Source organism: Rhinatrema bivittatum, chromosome 9 (genome assembly GCF_901001135.1).
Source record: "Rhinatrema bivittatum chromosome 9, aRhiBiv1.1, whole genome shotgun sequence".
Lineage (NCBI taxonomy): Eukaryota > Metazoa > Chordata > Amphibia > Gymnophiona > Rhinatrematidae > Rhinatrema > Rhinatrema bivittatum.
Genome location: NC_042623.1, coordinates 265,649,872 through 265,666,772, shown reverse-complemented (window position 1 = coordinate 265,666,772; position 16,901 = coordinate 265,649,872). Strand labels below are relative to the sequence as shown.

The 16,901-nt window shown below is 42.2% G+C and overlaps 1 protein-coding gene across 3 annotated transcripts in view; it reads left to right on the top strand.

The window, feature by feature from the left end:
• Positions 1 to 16,901, top strand: part of MFSD1 (major facilitator superfamily domain containing 1) — a 73,162-nt gene that overhangs the window by 23,614 nt on the left and 32,647 nt on the right. For 2 of the 3 annotated variants that reach the window (XM_029615149.1, XM_029615150.1), the window contains 4 exons: positions 3,200 to 3,311; positions 5,155 to 5,211; positions 6,603 to 6,759; positions 8,145 to 8,242. In XM_029615149.1, coding sequence (XP_029471009.1) covers positions 3,200 to 3,311; positions 5,155 to 5,211; positions 6,603 to 6,759; positions 8,145 to 8,242 — 424 coding nt within the window. Of the gene's footprint in view, positions 1 to 3,199; positions 3,312 to 5,154; positions 5,212 to 6,602; positions 6,760 to 7,944; positions 8,059 to 8,144; positions 8,243 to 16,901 lie in introns of all 3 variants that reach the window. The other variant, XR_003858549.1, reaches the window with a different exon arrangement.

Here is a 16,901-nt window from a genome sequence, read left to right as displayed (position 1 = left end):
CATATTTCATAACTTTTGATATGCCTGGGAATTCCACAGTGAATGCTAGTGGTGAGAAAACTGTAATGATAAAGACAACTGGGCACGAACAAACCCATTTTACTGGGGTACTTAGCTGTCTAGCAGATGGAAGTAAGTTAAATCCTGTAGTGCTCTTTAAATGAAAGACCCTACTGAAAGGCTTTACTTTCTGTAAAGGAATTATTGTAACAGTACACCCGAAAATGGGACAAATGATTGGCTGAAAAGAGTGTAGAATGTTTGGCCTACTGTGTTGTCAAGAAAACGGGGTTTACTAGTTGGGATGTGTTTAGGGCCCATCTTTCAGATGATATTAAGAAAGCAGTTAAGTGCTTAAACATGGACCATTGTGTTATTCCTGGGGGTCTGACATCCATTTTGCAGCCCTTATATGTATGTTTAAATAAGCCTTTCAAGGACTGTGTGCGCCGAATGTTGATAGATTGGATGATATCAGGTGCTTCTAAACTGACGAAAGAAGGAAACCTTATGAAACCGGATATGATGCTAGTCTGTCAGTGGGTTAGAGGCCTGGGACGAAATACCAGAGGATACTGTTCATCACTCATTTCTGAAATGTGGGATCACAGGACGACACGATATATATATGGAGTCTGATACCGAACACAACAAGAGCGAAGACATTGAATCGAACGACCCCTTTGAAGACAAGTGTTCAATGAAAGTGACGATGGTGAAGAATTTTATGGTTTCGACTAATGGACACTTTTGTTTGTTTCACTTACTATTAGATGTTTAAATAAAGTATGGAGTAGAATTGGAATAAATGAATAAAAAAAGTTATTACTGAAAAATTTGTTACAGCAAAATTTTGTGAATTCATTCCTCTTTTCAACCTTGATTTTGTTCTGCCTAAGGAAAAAGTCTAGAAAACTAAATGTAAATTTCCTGTAAGCATGTAAATAGGTATGGACACGACATGTTTAAATAGTGTCGAGCATAATTGCATAAAACATGTTGACCCTTCCTAATGTGCCAGATGCCAAAATTTCCTAACACGACTTGTATGCAGGTCAGCGAGCTTTTGCATTGTCAGCTGTCTAAACGGGGCGACTTGTACTCAGAGCGACTAATGCACGCGTATGTACGGTAATTGTGATCATAATACAAAATTAAATAGAACCTCTATGTAAGAAAAATTACAATACAAGAATATAAACAGATTTCTTACTATAAATTGGTTAAAGTGGGCTGTACAAATCTTTGTGTTCCAGCAACCATCATATAGCACAGGGTCTAGCAATTGTTTACTGGTAACCAAAGCTGCTTATATGTGCTTAAAGATAAAATCATCAGTTGCTTGGAACCATTGTTTTGAGTGCTAATCTCATAAACATTTAAGAGCAGAAACTGTACTTATCTGCTTAATGTGGCTTGTGGTTGCAGTTGAAGGCTGGGATGCCGCTTGTATTGTGATATCAGGCTAAAAATGTTTTTTATGCCAAATTTAAATGTTTTGTTTGTCCCCATGCCTGCTGTATGTTCACCCGACTCTGCAGGGTTTCGGAGAAATCTCCTTCAGGGGAACAGCGGGCTTGGGAAGTCTTTGCAAGTGCCGAGTATTCAGATCACATTTGTGAGAAGTTCATTTGGCTGAGTGTGTCAAAGTTTTTAGTGGTCAGCGCCAGCGTGTATGAGCTGTGCTTTCTGCTGTAAGGCTTGACAGATGCCGTGCAGTTTCTGCTCTTAAATATTTGAGATTAGCACTCAAAACAATGGTTCCAAGCAACTGATGATTTTATCTTTGGTTACCAGTAAACAATTACTAGACCCTGTGCTATATGATGGTTGCTGGAACACAAAGATTTGTACAGCCCACTTTAACCAATTTATAGTAAGAAATCTGTTTATATTCTTGTATTGTAATTTTTCTTACATAGAGGTTCTATTTAATTTTGTATTATGATCACAATTACCGTACATACGTGCACATTAGTGCCCTACCCTCTGCCCTGTGTTTTGTAATCTCCTTCCTTTCATTTTTGGTGTAAACCGATGTGATGTTTCGACTAATGTCTGTGTAGAAAACTCTTTAAATAAAATAAATAAATCTGTTTATATCCTGGTAATTGCGATCAGCAATAAAAGGTATTTCTTATTATATAATCCTGGTTGCTGATCTGTATCCTTTTTTCATATATAGTTATGTTGTGACATCATCTGTATTTTATCTTTTTTTATCTTTTTATGACATTTGCTTTTTTTTATACATATAATCATGGTTTGTTTAACTTTGTCCCATGTAGAGGTTGTGTCAGCGTCTGTTCATTTAGAAATTCATTGAAAAATACAATTTGACCACGGATGCCTAAACTTTTGTGTGTGTTTATATTTACATTAATCTCATCTCAGTTTATCTGACAGAATATTCTCTCTGGACTTATTCTCTCCATGAGTGTCCTAACCTTGTGAGAATTCATCACAATGGTTTCCTTTGCATATCTGACTGCCAGGTAACCAGTAACATTAGAGTAACTCTCTCACTGGGCACTGGCATCACAAATTGATGTCCCATATTCAGGCTATGTCTGTTTAAACCAAGAGGAACTGCATGGTCATAAATTAACCTTGACATTAGGGGTTATTTTAATTATGCTGCTGTATGAAGGGTAGCTCTATGCACCTTGCTGGGTGGATGGTCAGATTGTCAGTCTTTTAGGCACTGCCTGTCCTGTACTGCTGGCTCCTTCAGTCCTTTCATGTCCCTGGGCTGGTTGGTTGGGTCTTCCGTGCGCGCCATACGTAAACCCCCCCCCCCCCCCCCTTCCATCACCTGGTACCAAAGTGGATCTGCCTGTAAGTGGAAGATTTTGTATATGGAAATCATAGAAATCTGATACTTGGAAATCTGAGATGCTGCCACTCGCCAGCCATGGGTGGCATTCTGTTGGCACTTGGTAGCAGTGGCCTCTGCCAGAAATACTGTGACTTGGCCTACAAATATCTCCTGTTCTTTGTAAATCCATGTAATATCCCAGAAACAAGCACATAGATGCTCCTATTTAAAATTGTGTCCCTCAGGATTCCATTAGATGCTATTTAATTTTTTTTTCCAGTTCATTTATTTCATGTTGGAGATCAGACGCTTCAGGGTTGCTTTGTTTGAGTGCAGTTTATTTATGCTACGTGTTTCTCTTTTTTTTTTTTTTCTTTTCAGGAGATGTGATAAAGCTAACTGATGTGAAAGACTTTTCCCTCTCCCTGTGGCTCATATTTCTAATCTGCGTCTGTTATTACGTGGCTGTCTTCCCTTTTATTGGACTTGGGAAGTAAGTGTGTGTGTTTCCTCCAGCTCAGTGTTCATGCACCGTAGGGCTTGGTTCTTAGGATTTTGTGTCTGTTCTTTTGTTGTGAGTTGCACTGTATCGCATACTCTTAGATCCCAGTTAGACCTTATTCCTGGGTCACCTTTCATTTTTATTCTAGAATATTTTATTGTATTTGTAGATTTTATTTAAATTAGAAACTGAACGATTTGTCTTATGCTTTGAAAAATCTTGTTGCTCGAGTCTTGCTTCCAGTTGTGCATGCACGGGTCACAATTTGCATGTATTTGCTCCTAGGCCTGCTTAAGGATCTGACAAGAAGAACAGAGACTTAGCCCAGTTTGTTTGGATTTTATAATGGTGAGAGGGGCTGAGTCAGAAGAAGCTTTGAAAAAAAGAATATCTCCAGGGCTAGTGCAGCTGCACCTGCACTACCGATTCCCTTAGTTATGAATTAGAAGTCCAGTAACACAGTGGTCGCCTAATTCAGATTGAATTGCTAACTGGTTCCTAATATTATGTATATTATATTCTAGTTCTTGGATATGGCTCCTCAAAGTAGTTTCTATTCTGCATAAACAAGGGCAGGCTTAATCTGGTTTTTGAAAATCATAAAAGAAGCAAAATCTTTTCCCTGTACGTACCTGGATCAGTCCGGACTCTCCTGGGTTTTGCCTCCCCTCCAGCAGATGGAGACAGAAATTTTGACTGACTCTGTCCTATACACTGATGTGCCACCTACAGTCCATCAGTATTTCTGTCTCCAGCAGATGGTGGAGGTTCTCAACCTGCAGTCTGTAGTTAGTAAAAAAAGAAAAGAAAAAATGCAGGTTACCTCAGGGATAGCCTAGTTATGGTTGCCTCTAGTCTTAGTCCCTTTTTTCTTAAAAAAAAAAATAAATTTAAGATAAGGAATCCAGCGAGGAGAGGATTCGCTTGAGCCTCCCAGGGGTGTATTGGTAGGTCCCGTGGGGGCCACCCCCCCCCCCCCCCTGGTATTTGAGGCTGGATGTTTGTTAGTTTAGTGTGAATACTGACATCCCCTCCTCAGGCAGCATGCGAGGAAAGAGAACCTGAGGGGTGCTGTTTGTTGCACGACAGGGACCGCCACAGCGGCAGCAGCAGTTCTTATCACCACCTCTGCTGGGCCCAGCCGGCCCCAATGCGTGGGAGGATCTGAACTTGAGTCTCTGGCTTCACACCGCACAGTACTGCAGCCTGAGCCATAAGCCCAGCCCTGGCTATTTTTGCCTTTCAGACAGGAGTGACTCTTATGCTTTTTTTTTTTGAGGTTACAACTCAGTCTGTTCTTTCGCTGTGAAACAGTAGAAATTATAAGATAGTATTGTCGCCCTATTTATCCACTTAGAAATAAAGGTCCGCGAACAAGCTGCAGGTGATATCTTGTTACTTGTGTATTTGTTTGTCCTTTAATAAAGGTATTGCCTGCAACTTTTTAATTTTTATTTCTGCTTTGAAGAAATATGAATTTTTACTAATTTAATTTGAATTTAGCCACTATTGGGCTTCCCAGGTGTTTCCAGTTGGTAGCTGTATGTATATGTCAGCATGGGCCATGAGCTGTTTTTGCCTAGACAGCAGGAACATGGTGAGGTCCATGTGGATAAGGCAGGTGCGCTGAGAATTCTCAGAGCTTAGAAGGAAGGACCATGAAACGAAAACCACTTTGCAGCTATTAAAAAAACAAAACAAAAACACACAGAGGAAAGAAAAAGGTCTCTAGATATAGGGAAGTATAGATTCTTCGGGGGTCACTGCTGTTTTTAACGTTAGGTTTAATCTTTCAAGAGTCAAGTTTCTCTCCATTTTAATTTTCTCTTTTTAGGGTTTTCTTCATGGAGAAATTCCAGTTTTCTGCTCAGGAAGCAAGTGCCATTAATAGGTACAGTATTTATGTTCAGAGGCTGCACTTTAGGATGCCAAGTTTTGTGCATGGGAAAGGAGCCTCCTTGGAGAGTGGATCCCCACTATTTATTTAGATTTATATTCCACATTTTTCAGCGCTTCAAAGTGGATTACATTCAGGTACTGTAGGTATTTCCCTATCCCCAGGGGGGCTTACAATCTAAGTTTGTACCTGAGGCAAAGTGACTTGCTCAAGTCTAACTCTGGTCTCCTGGTTCATAGCCCACTGCTCTAACCACTAGGCTACTCCTCCACTCCACTAATCCATTAAGCCGGCTTAGCTTCTGACCTCTGAGATCCTTGCTACTCATTGGCCACAGATCGGGAGGATCTGTAGGTCGCCGCCAAGTCCACCAGCAAATGTGTAGCTCCATGTATAGGCTGGCAGTGTCCCGCTGAGCTTTCCTGTGCAGGTCTCCTCCAGCTGAAGGAGCAAGCCAATTACTTCCTATTTATAGTCTGCCATATGGAATTGTAGAAAATCACCTCCAGTCTGTGACATCTTTGGGGGGTCCCTCACTCCCTAAAGAGGTCCAGTTGATTTAAGAAATCGTGGCACCTTCTCACAGTGGAAGAAGAAACAAGGTCAGAAGCTCACTCCGCAGATGCTGTTTTTAATCTTTATGCTCATTTTACAGTACCCCATCAGAAACCGTGGATGTGAGCGGGTTATAAATCTTTTAATTAAATGCACTTTGTCAACTTCTGCAGTCATAGTCTGTTGGCCGCCAAGCCATCCTCGCTGTCCTGTTCTGAGCCACTGGTTGCTTTCTTTATTATGTTCATTTTCTGTTCTGCTGTTTTTAAATCTTTTCTTCTCTTTAGCAGCTAGGAAAGTTTGTTAATATCTTTGACACTTTGGCGTATGCCCTGTGGCAATGATGTTAATTTGCTTCAGTATTTGTACGTCAGTACCATTGCTTGTGGTTTTTATGCACGCTGAGAACTGTAGTAAAATGAACGTTGCAAAAAAGCCAAAAATCACCCAGCCATAGTAAAAGCATTGAATTACAAAATGGAAGTTTAGTAATAGATGTCCTCCTCCTTTTGAAGAATAAAAGCACCTTGCTGGCATTTTCTGTTTTCTTTTTTTTTTGTTTCCTTTGCTGTGCGGCAGCAAGGATATGCAGATTGGAGCTGTCGGCTTAGACCCATCTTACTGAGTAGCAGCTGATCCTGTTGCAGACCTTTGCTGGTAGCACCGTGGTTGTAAACCATTGCCAGCCATTGCATTGTAGCACTAGTGGCAGTTTCCTCCTCCATAGTTTTGTTAGCTAAAGTCACATTGCTAGTACTGTGATTCTGAGATGCTCTGGGTTTTTTTTTTTTTTAGCTCTGAATTTTAAGAGGTTTTTTTTTCTTTTTCAGTATTGTGTATATTATTTCTGCCCCTCTGTCACCCTTGTTTGGATTCCTGGTGGACAAAGTTGGAAAAAACGTCATCTGGGTGCTGTGTGCGGTCGTTGCCACACTCGTCGCTCACATTATGTTGGCCTTCACGTTCTGGACCCCTTGGCTTGCCATGGTAATGCATTCTAAAGATGTTTTTTTTTTAATTTTTTGTCCTCTGCTTCGGCACCACTTCCAGTCTGAACCTGGAGCTAGTCCGCCATGTCTCATCTTTGCAATGATCACTGAGCCATCCGGCTGGGCCTGCAGTGTCTAGTTGATTTATATTCTGCTATTACAATAATAGCTGAAAGCAAAAAATGATTTTGTGGCATTCATAGGCATTGCTGATGAGGAAATTTAATTTTAAAGATCATCCTTCCAGCACAAAACTATTTAATTGTTAAATCATGGGCTGCTCTTTACCGATCTTGTGAGTGATGTAATGCCAATTCCCCTCACTATTAAGAGTATTCATTTGATTTATATTCTTCTTTTTGACCCTTCAAAGCGCATTACGTTCAGGTACTGTAAATGCAACATCACTGGGGCTTCAGAGCTCCTCAGGAGCATTAAACACTGAACCTGGCACTGAGGAAGCTTTGGAGATGGCTGTGCTGGGGACCTTAGGGCAAAGGCACTCATTGTCACTTTATTTTAATGTATATTGCAATTATTTCAAGCTGAATTGGACTGAGTCAATATACTTGGAACTAAACCTATCTAGAACATATACATTTCTTTGTGAGTAGTTAACTGACACACCACTTGGCCTTATCTTGCTGTCTGGTAGCTTATAAAATGTCAGTGTATCTCATTGACGTCATGGGATGTGGACAGTATTTCTGCAGGATTATATGCTGAAGGGACGGCATACTGAATTCCAATCTTGGGGCCTAGAACTAATTTTTCTCTGTGGGCTGGAGAGTCAATTTTGTATTTGTTTTTTTTTTTCTTTGTCCCAGCGGTTTCCTCCTGCTGTTTTGTACTGCCAGAAGGCATCTGACACCATAAGCCTTTATTCACAACTGCAGCACATCTAGTCCGGTCATTGCAAGCACTGTCCAAGGCTGGGGGCCATGCACCACCACCAGGACTCCTTCCACAGCCCCTAGGATGTGTCACTCTGAAGCAATGACTGTAACTCCCTCTCCTTGGGAGGAAGGGGGATCTGTGAATGCAGCATCTCCTTCCTGGGGCACGGAAGACCTGGTTTGGGGATTGATCCAGGGACCTTCCACATGGAGATACTTAGTACTTTCACCGAGCCATCTTATTTGGTTTTTAATGCAACTTCATGTCTGCCTTATCTCCATGATAGGTGCCTGAGCTTCTCCTATGTCAGTACAGTGCAGAGAGAATGGCACAGATGTGATGATTGAATAAATGAGGAAAGGATTAAAGACTGAATTTTGTTTTTCTAGTCATTTTCTTGGTAAGATGAAAGCTCAGCTTATATCTTGTTAAGTCCTCTGTACATCTGTCCATTGCTAATCTGACCATTTTCATGTTTCCCTGCAGAGCCTGCTTGGCATTGCCTATTCGCTCCTTGCCTGTGCATTGTGGCCTATGGTGGCTTTTGTTGTTCAGGAGCATCAGCTGGGAACTGCCTATGGCTTGTAAGTGCTCAGATACTTTAGTGTCTCCCTTTGTACCCCTGGGAAACCAGAATGCTAACAAGTGACTTGTCTAAACCGAGACTAGCTGCAATGTGTTGCATGTGAAAATCTCTAAGTATAGTATACTTGGCGCTGTTGGTAGTGTCTGTTGGGGGTCCATGCAGGTTGTGTCATTGTGGTTCTGGCTGTTAAACATGCATTCTTTCTCATCCTGCTACACGTCCAGAAAATTGGCTTATGTTCCCCTTCCAGCAGATGGAGACAGAGCACATGACTTTTTTTTTTCCTTTATACTTTTATTAATTTCATATCATAAATTCACATGAAATATAGGTAAAGCATATTTGCTAATTGTTTGTTTATACAGGGAAACATAGAAACATAATAAATCATGCAAAAGCCCACATCATAAAGGGGGGGGACAATTTTACAGAAAAAAGAAGAATATATTGCCGGGGACTCCCAATCCCATTTAATCAGCATTACTTTTATCTATCAAACATTTCTCAAGATCTGCAGGGTCCACAAATATAAACTTGTTGCCATGAAAGGAAATGACACACTTACATGGAAATTTCAAATAAATGGATGCTCTTAAGTCTAGCACCCTAGCCTTCATCAGAAGAAATTGCTTCCTTCTTGCCTGGGTTTCTCTAGAAACGTCAGGAAAAATTTGAATCTTATGTCCACAAAAAATACTTTCCTTATATTTAAAGTATTCCTGAAAAAGCACATCTCTACCAGAATCGAACACAAAAATAACTACAAAAGTAGCTCTTGTATTAATATAATCCGAATCATGTAAAGATGAAATATTAGGGCTTTCTGTTGGTGTTAACACATCAGAAGACCCATCTAACTGATTTGCTACCCTCTTTTTAACAGGTAAGTAATTTGAATTAGATAATAAGAAAATCTTATCATCCGAAAACTGGAGAACCTCCCTAGCATATCTTTTTTTAAATAACTCAACCCCACATAAAAGACGAGTTATCGGAAACTTTAATAATCGCAAATTTTTTGAATGAAGGAGGTTCTCCAGAATTTCACATTTTTGTTGGATAATCAGATTATCTTTTATACTTGAAATTGAAGTTGATTGCAATTTGGATATAATTCCATTTTGTAATTTAACTTCAGATTCTAATGTTATTGATTTCTTGTTTCTAATTCAGAAAACTTAAGATAGGCTTTTTCAGTATATAAAGATAATTGGCTTACTGAATTTGTTAAAAATATTTTCAGTTCTAGAGATAGCTCTCCAAATATCTTTGAGAGACTTCTGCAGGTTCCTCATTAATACTTCATGATCTTCCTTTAAAAAATTTAAAGGAACTGGATCAGGAATTGGTATAATAGCACTTGATAAAAGAGACATATCTTCAGAAGATGATTTGACCATATCTTCTACTCCCCCAGTCAATGACTTTAAAGGGTGCAGGACTAGAATCCAAGTCTGCTTGAACTTCCTGAGTGGTCATATTATAAAAATACTTAGAATTTAGAGAGATGATGAGATTTTCTTGTAACGTACCCAGAAGATTGGGGTTTGGGAGGAGGAGATCGTGCTTCGGGGATAAGGATATCCCTGCTAATTCTGTACTCTAATCTCGCAGTGATGAATTAGCCTTAAAAATGTTTGACCATTGACCCTTGGACTGATACTGGTGTGGAAGCAGATGTAGAAACAGATGTTAAAACTTTCCCTTTCCTTTTTCTTCCCATAACTTATTGCAAAAGTCAGGGAAATAACTGGCATAAGGGGTGCGCCCCTTTGGCGCACGGCTTCTGTGCGCCAACGATGGCGCACCGCAGGATGCCACAATTTAAAGTCTTTAGGGTCTTTGTTCGGTCAAAGTGTCTTAGAAAATGCCTGCAGGTGGTAGAAGCCTCCAGGACCCGGCAGAGACGGGAAGAAGGTAAGGTCCCTAGCACATGACTTTTTCTATGACATCATCATTACTTACCTATGGTGCAGTGACATTTAAGTATTCTCTGCTTCCGTTGTTTGTGGATAACTTGAAAACATGACTGGCTAGGTTTGTCCTGAGGACTAGGTTGAGAACCCCTGATTTAAGATAGAAGATCCTTTAATAAATTGCCAATGTTCTTTCAAACCCTCCCTCCCCTTGTTTTCTCTGTAAGCATTAAAAAAAAAAAAAAAAAAAAAGTTTTTAAAGAAAGTAGGTATTCAGAAAGGAGGAATCAAAATATATTATGGGACACATGATACCTGGTTTTTCCTTTCACTATAAATTTAAGAGAGCCGGGTATCAGAATGAAGTCTCTGCTGTGTCATATGCAGATATAAGATGATCCGCGGCTGCAAGTGGCACATACTGCTCAGCTTGCCTGTGGGATAAAATTAGTACAGAGAGCCTCAAAATCAAAGCAGACAAAATAAGCACTCCAGAGCCACAAACACAAATAATGAATTTACATCTATACCCAGAAGCAAAGGAGGAATCGGAGACAGTTATTATACCTGAAACGGCAGCTATTTTGAAAACAGCTTGAGCTGTTGTGCACAGCTGCAGATGCTAAAATCTCTTGATCCACCAATTTTAATGTCAGAAAATGAGCATCATATGGAAGTAGGAAGTAATGAAAGCTTTCTTGGCACTAGTGAAGTTACATTGGAGTTTTTCAAATTTCTTCGCCAGGCATTCTGTTTGTTACAGAAACATGGGAAAGGAATAGAATCTGCAGTTTTCTGTTCATACCCAGATCAGTCCAGACTCCTGGGATTATGCCTCCCTTCTAGCAGATGGAGACAGAGAAAGTTTCACTGACACTGCCAGTAACCCAGAGTGCCACCTGCAGTCCCTCAGTATTTCTCTGTTTCCAGCAGATGTTGGAGGTGCAGTGTTGATGAGTTTAAAAAAAAAAATGGGGATTCTTCTGAATTTCCTCCCAGGAGGTTGTTGGACCCTGGTGGGGCTAACCTTCCTGGTGTTGAGGGCAACGAGCAGGGGGGTCATGGACCTTTACCTGTCTGTCGTTGCTGGGGGAGGTATAGCTGATGGTGCCAGTTCCCTCCTCCACTCCCACAGGAGAACTCTGGCTCTTCAGCAGCAGCTCTGTTAGGGATGTATTGGTTTCTCCTTGTGCATTAGTAAAGTTTAAAAAAAACAAAATTAAAAAGGAGCTGCTTTAGCAGAATCTTTTGGAAGCTTCTGCGGCTGGGATTACTGTGTGGAGAGTTGGGGGCTGCTCTGCTGAGGTGGGAGTGTAGGCTGTGGACTTGTTTAGCAGTGTGGTGCAGGCGGACTGTCTGGCAGAGTTCGTTCTCTTTAACCATGTGGTCAGGCCTGATCAAAGTCTGTGCACCTTATTTCAGCATCGATGCCATGTGGCAGTACTTGTCTCTCTTGCAACAGACTGTGCTCCCGCTGCATCTGGTGGAGAGTGCGGGTCGAGGCCATCGGAGCCCACAGCGGTCCAGCAGACAAAGCAGATTTCGGGCGTGGGATCATTATTTATTTATTTTTAATTTTTATATACCGGAATTCCTGTATGCAATACAAATCATTCCGGTTTACAAGTAACGAAAAGGTTGCCCTGGTCTGGGAGGTTAGACCGGGGTTTTGTACATAGAACATTAAACATTGAACAATAACAATCAACCATTAAACATTATTACAAGGAACATTGAAGGTAAAAATAACATTTAGCAAATGGCAATTAACATTATTAGTGTTTTGGAATAGAATGTGTGTGTACAACTTTTTACAAGGAACTTTAGTAGTGAAGATAATCTGCAAATGTACTGTTATATAGTATGTAAATAATGACTGTTAAATAAACATAACGAATAAGCAAGTACATATATGTAATTAAGTGCAAGGTGTTAATGTCAACCTGCAATGGTTGGAACTGAGAGTCATGCTGAGGTGCCTATTTACCCTCTGGGAATTGAAAGGCTTGACTGAAGAGCCAGGTTTTTAACCGTTTTTTGAACTCTGGTAGACTAGGTTCGAGTCGTAGGACTGGTGGGAGCGCATTCCATTGGTGTGGTCCAGCAGTTGAGAGTGCTCTTTTTCTTAGAGTTGATTTGGTTGGAGCTGCGACTAATGTGCCTTTGTAGGCGCTTCTGATGGGTCTGGAGGGTAAGTGTAGACGTAGTTGAGTTTGTAGAGATACAGGTGCGATGTTATGAATTGCTTTATGAATAATAGTTAAGGTTTTATATAGGATTCTCTGCTTGATGGGTAGCCAGTGGAGGTTGCTCAAGATGGGGGTAATATGGTCTCTTCTATTAGTGTTAGTAAGGATTCTGGCTGCGGTGTTTTGTACCATCTGTAGAGGTTTGATGCTGTTGGCGGGGAGTCCAAGTAAGATGAGTTGCAAGTAATCAAGTTTCGAAAAAATAATGGATTGGAGAACGAGGCGAAAGTCATTGAAGTGAAGGAGTGGCTTTAGTTTCTTTAGGACCTGTAGTTTAAAGAAGCAATCCCTGGTGGTTGTGTTTATGAATTTTTTTAGGTTAAGTTGGTTGTCGAGCCATGCTCCTAGATTCCTTACGTCTGCAGAGAGCTCCATGTTTAAAGGTGTGGGTTGTGCGAGGCTAATTGGGTGGGTGTTCGGGTTGTGTGAAATCAGTAGCAGCTCTGTTTTGCTTGAGTTTAGAATCAGGTTCAGGCTGGAGAGTAGTTGTTTAATTGGTTGGAGACAATTATCCCAGTAGGCGAAGGCTTTTTGAATTGATTCTGTGATGGGGATGAGGATCTGGATGTCGTCTGCATAGAGGTAATGCGTGAGCTTGAGTTGTGATAACAGATGGCAGAGGGGGAGGAGGTAAATGTTAAACAGGGTGGGAGAGAGCGATGAGCCTTGTGGTACGCCTTGATCTGATAGGATGGGGTCAGATTCTTTGTTGTTTATTCTGACCTTGTAAAACCTATTTGATAGGAATGATTTAAACCAATTGAGAGCTGTGCCTTTAATTCCTATGTTTGATAGTTGGTTTAGGAGTTGTGAGTGATTTACCGTGTCGAACGCTGAAGATAGATCTAGCAGTACCAGCAAGAATGACTGTTTTTTCTCCAGGTTCAAAAGTAATTTATCTGTGAGAGAAAGCAAAAGCGACTCTGTGCTTAGTGATTTCCGAAAACCGTATTGTGCAGGGGTGAGAATGTTGTGCTCCTCGAGATATTCGGAGAGTTGTTTATTTACAACTTTTTCCATCAGTTTGGAGATCATGGGCAGGTTTGCGATGGGTCTGAAGTTGGCTGGGTCAGTGGGTGAAGCAGTTGGTTTTTTCAGTAGGGGTTTGAGGATAGCAAGTTTTAGCTGATTAGGAACTGTGCCCATGGTTAAGGAGGTATTAATGATTTCTGCAATAGTTTTTGCGATCATCTTTAAAGTTGGTTGCTCCTCCCTCACTGGGTGCAGGGAAAGTCAGCCATTTTGTGCGAAGCTGAGGGCCACTCGGGCGAATTGGAGTTGTGATGACCACCCTCCTCTTGTCCCCAGTGGGGAAAGGCTTTTTCGATCAGAGGCAGCCCAATTTGGGTTGGGGGGGGGGATCTTTCTGAATATGCCTCTGAGGATCCCATCCCTTTCACTTCCGAATTTGTTTTTTTGATGCACAAAGCAGCTGGCAGGAAGTTGGGTTGCTCTCAGACGCCTGCCATTCAGCGACTGGTTAAGAGATCTGAGGGGCTGGTGCTGCACAGGATGCATAGAATCCTTGGGTTGAGGACAGTGTCCTCCCATCTAGGTGTTGACTCCGATGATTCAGGAGGGGCTCCTTAGAGTGTAGCCGTTTCAGACCCTATGGGAAATGATCCGGTGGCCCTGGGTGTTGATCCGGATGGTGGGTTGGACCAGATGCTAGTGGCAAAGGAAGACGACCTGAAGGTGGTGTGATTGTTCCGAAAGGAGTTGTGGCCTTTAATCCCTAGCTCTCCAAGCACCTGCGGAATCAAAGTCCCTTGAGGAGTCCAATTAGGAGGGAGTGGACCCAGTCATGGATGGCCTGCGAGGTCCAGCAAAAGCCTTCTCTTTTCACAAGTCCGTGAAAAAGCTGGTGGTCAGGGAGTGGACACTCCAGAGACATGTTTGAAAGTCTGTCATGCAATGGCAAAGTTGTATCCATTACCGGAGGGTACTCTGGACTTGTTGGTGATCCCTAAGGTGGACACTTCAGTGTCTGCAGTCATAAAGAAGACTACTATTCCTGGACAGAGTTCAGCGGTGCTGAAAGACATTCAGGACAGGAAGCTGGAGATTCATCTGAAGAAGATTCTCGAGGTGTCCGTGCTTGGCATTTGAGCAGCAATATGCAGTAGTTTCATGCAGAGATAGTTTGCACTGGGTGCAGCAGTTGCAGGCTACAAGATCGTTGTCTCCGTCCGAAGCTAAATAGGCAGATTGTCTGGAGGCATCAGCTGTGTATGTAGCAGATGCTTTGTATGACCTCATCTAGACTTCCTCGAGAATTATGATGTCTGTGGTTTCGGCCAGAAGGCTCCTTTGGTTAAAGAATTAGTCAGCAGATGTGTGGGCCAAGTCTCGTTTGGGAGCCTTACCCTTCAAAGGGAAGCTTCTGTTTGGGGAAGACTGGAGGAGCTCGTAAAGCATCTCGATGAGACCAAGGGCATCGGCTGCAAGAAGACAAGCCCAAAGGTGGTAAAGGTTCCTTTGCAGGGTGAGCCCAGTTTCAATCAAACCAGCGATTTTGGCCGAGTAGGCTGCCAGTGGGAACTTGGAGGCAAGGCTCTGGGAGGCAAAGTCCTGGAACCAGCCCTTTCGTGGGGGTAGGAAGTCCAGAGAGAATCTCGGCCAGGGCTCTGGCAGTAAAGTCCACCCAATGGAGTGAGGCCGGCCCACTCCTCGATTCCTCTGGTTGGAGGCCGTTTGACTCTGTTTTCTGAGGAGTGGACCAAGAACACATCAGAATGGTAGGTTCTCAGCGTGATAAAAGACTGTTACGTATTAGATTTCTCATCCGTTATGGGACTTGTTCTTGGTTTCCCCTTGCTACTCAGTCGGAAAGTGAAAGGTAGCTCAAGGTTACCGTGGAACAGTTACAAGAATTGGGAGCCATGGTTCCTGTCCCGGTGCAGGAACAAAGAATGGGCAGGTATTCAATTATACTTCATGGTCCCAAAAAAGGGCAGTTCATACCATCCAATTTTGGATGTAAAGAAGGTAAATGCCGCTTTCAAGGTTCCTCTGTTCCGAATGGAAACACTGCAGTCTGTGATTTCAGCAGTGCGCAAGGGAGAGTTCCTGGTGTCTCTGGATTTGATGGAAGCTTATCTGCATATTCTGATTCATCCGAGGCATCAGAGGTTTCTGTGCTTCATGATCCTTTGGAAACATTTCCAATTTTGCGCCCTTCCATTTGGTTTAGCGATGGCATCATGGACGTTCACCAAGGTTATGGTGGTTTTAGCAGCAGCGCTCAGAAAAAGGGGCATCCTGGTTCATCCATATCTGGATGACTGGTTCATTTGGGCAAAGTCAGAAGCCCTGGGCATTCAGGCAGTGGATCTCATCTTGCAGCAATTGAAGTCACCTGGGATGGGTGGTGAATCTGGCGAAGTGTCACTTCATCCCTACTCAGGTTTTGGAATTCTTGGGAACGCACTTCGATACCAAAATAGGGAAGGTTTTCCTTATGGAGGATTGTATAATCAAGCTGCAGATGCAGGTGCGCAGATTATTGGAAGCGAGGATGCCCATGGCCTGAGATTTACCTACAAGTCCTGGGCTCTATGGCCTCGTCGTTGGAGATGATGCCTTAGGCCTTTGCACATATGAGGTCCCTGCAGCAGTCACTCCTTTCCCATTGGGATCCTTTGGAGGAGTTTCATCTTCCTCTTTCACTCGAGGAGCCTGCCAGGTACAGTCTTTCATGGTGTCTTGGTCAAGAATATTTGAGGCGTTGAGTGGATCTGGAAGAGCCAGACTAGGTGGTAGTTACCATGGATGCCAGTCTCTCCAGCTGTGGAGCATTATGCCAGAATCCGTCGTCTCAGGGGCAGTGGTCTGAGGAAGAGAAGTCCTGGTCTATCAGCTGTTTGGAGGAGAGGGCAGTGCAGAATGCCTTGATTGCATTTCTGCCTCTGAGCGGTTGCATGGTGCACATCTATTCGGAACATCTCATTGCCACCCAGTAAGGTCTTGTGGGTTCATTCATTGGTACAGAGGATGCCTTTAGCTATTTTACCAAGAGTGGCCCCACATAACCACAGAACAGTAGGTTCTGGATATCATTCAGCTACACTGGTATCAAAGACCTTTTATGATTTCACCATGTTTGCCTCCAACAAAAAAAAAATAAAACAGCAGTACAAACTACAGTAAAACTTTTACTGAAAGCTGTCTTCTTCCATGACAGGAGAAGGGCAAGGATATTACTCTATCTACTTTGTAATTCCAAAATAAGATGGTTCATCTAGACTAATTTTGGACCTAAAAGGAATAAACATGTTTACATATCCTTATTTTTGTATGGAGACAACTACAGTCATGATATCATGTCGGGGTGAATTTTTTATCCTTGCTAGCTTCATTGGAGACATATTTCTATATTCCAGTTGGAAAATACCATCAGAAATACCTTCAGATTCTGCATAATAGGGGAACTATAGGTTTAAAGGATACCCTTTCAGGCTAGGCTCGGCGCCAAGAACATTCACCAAAGTAA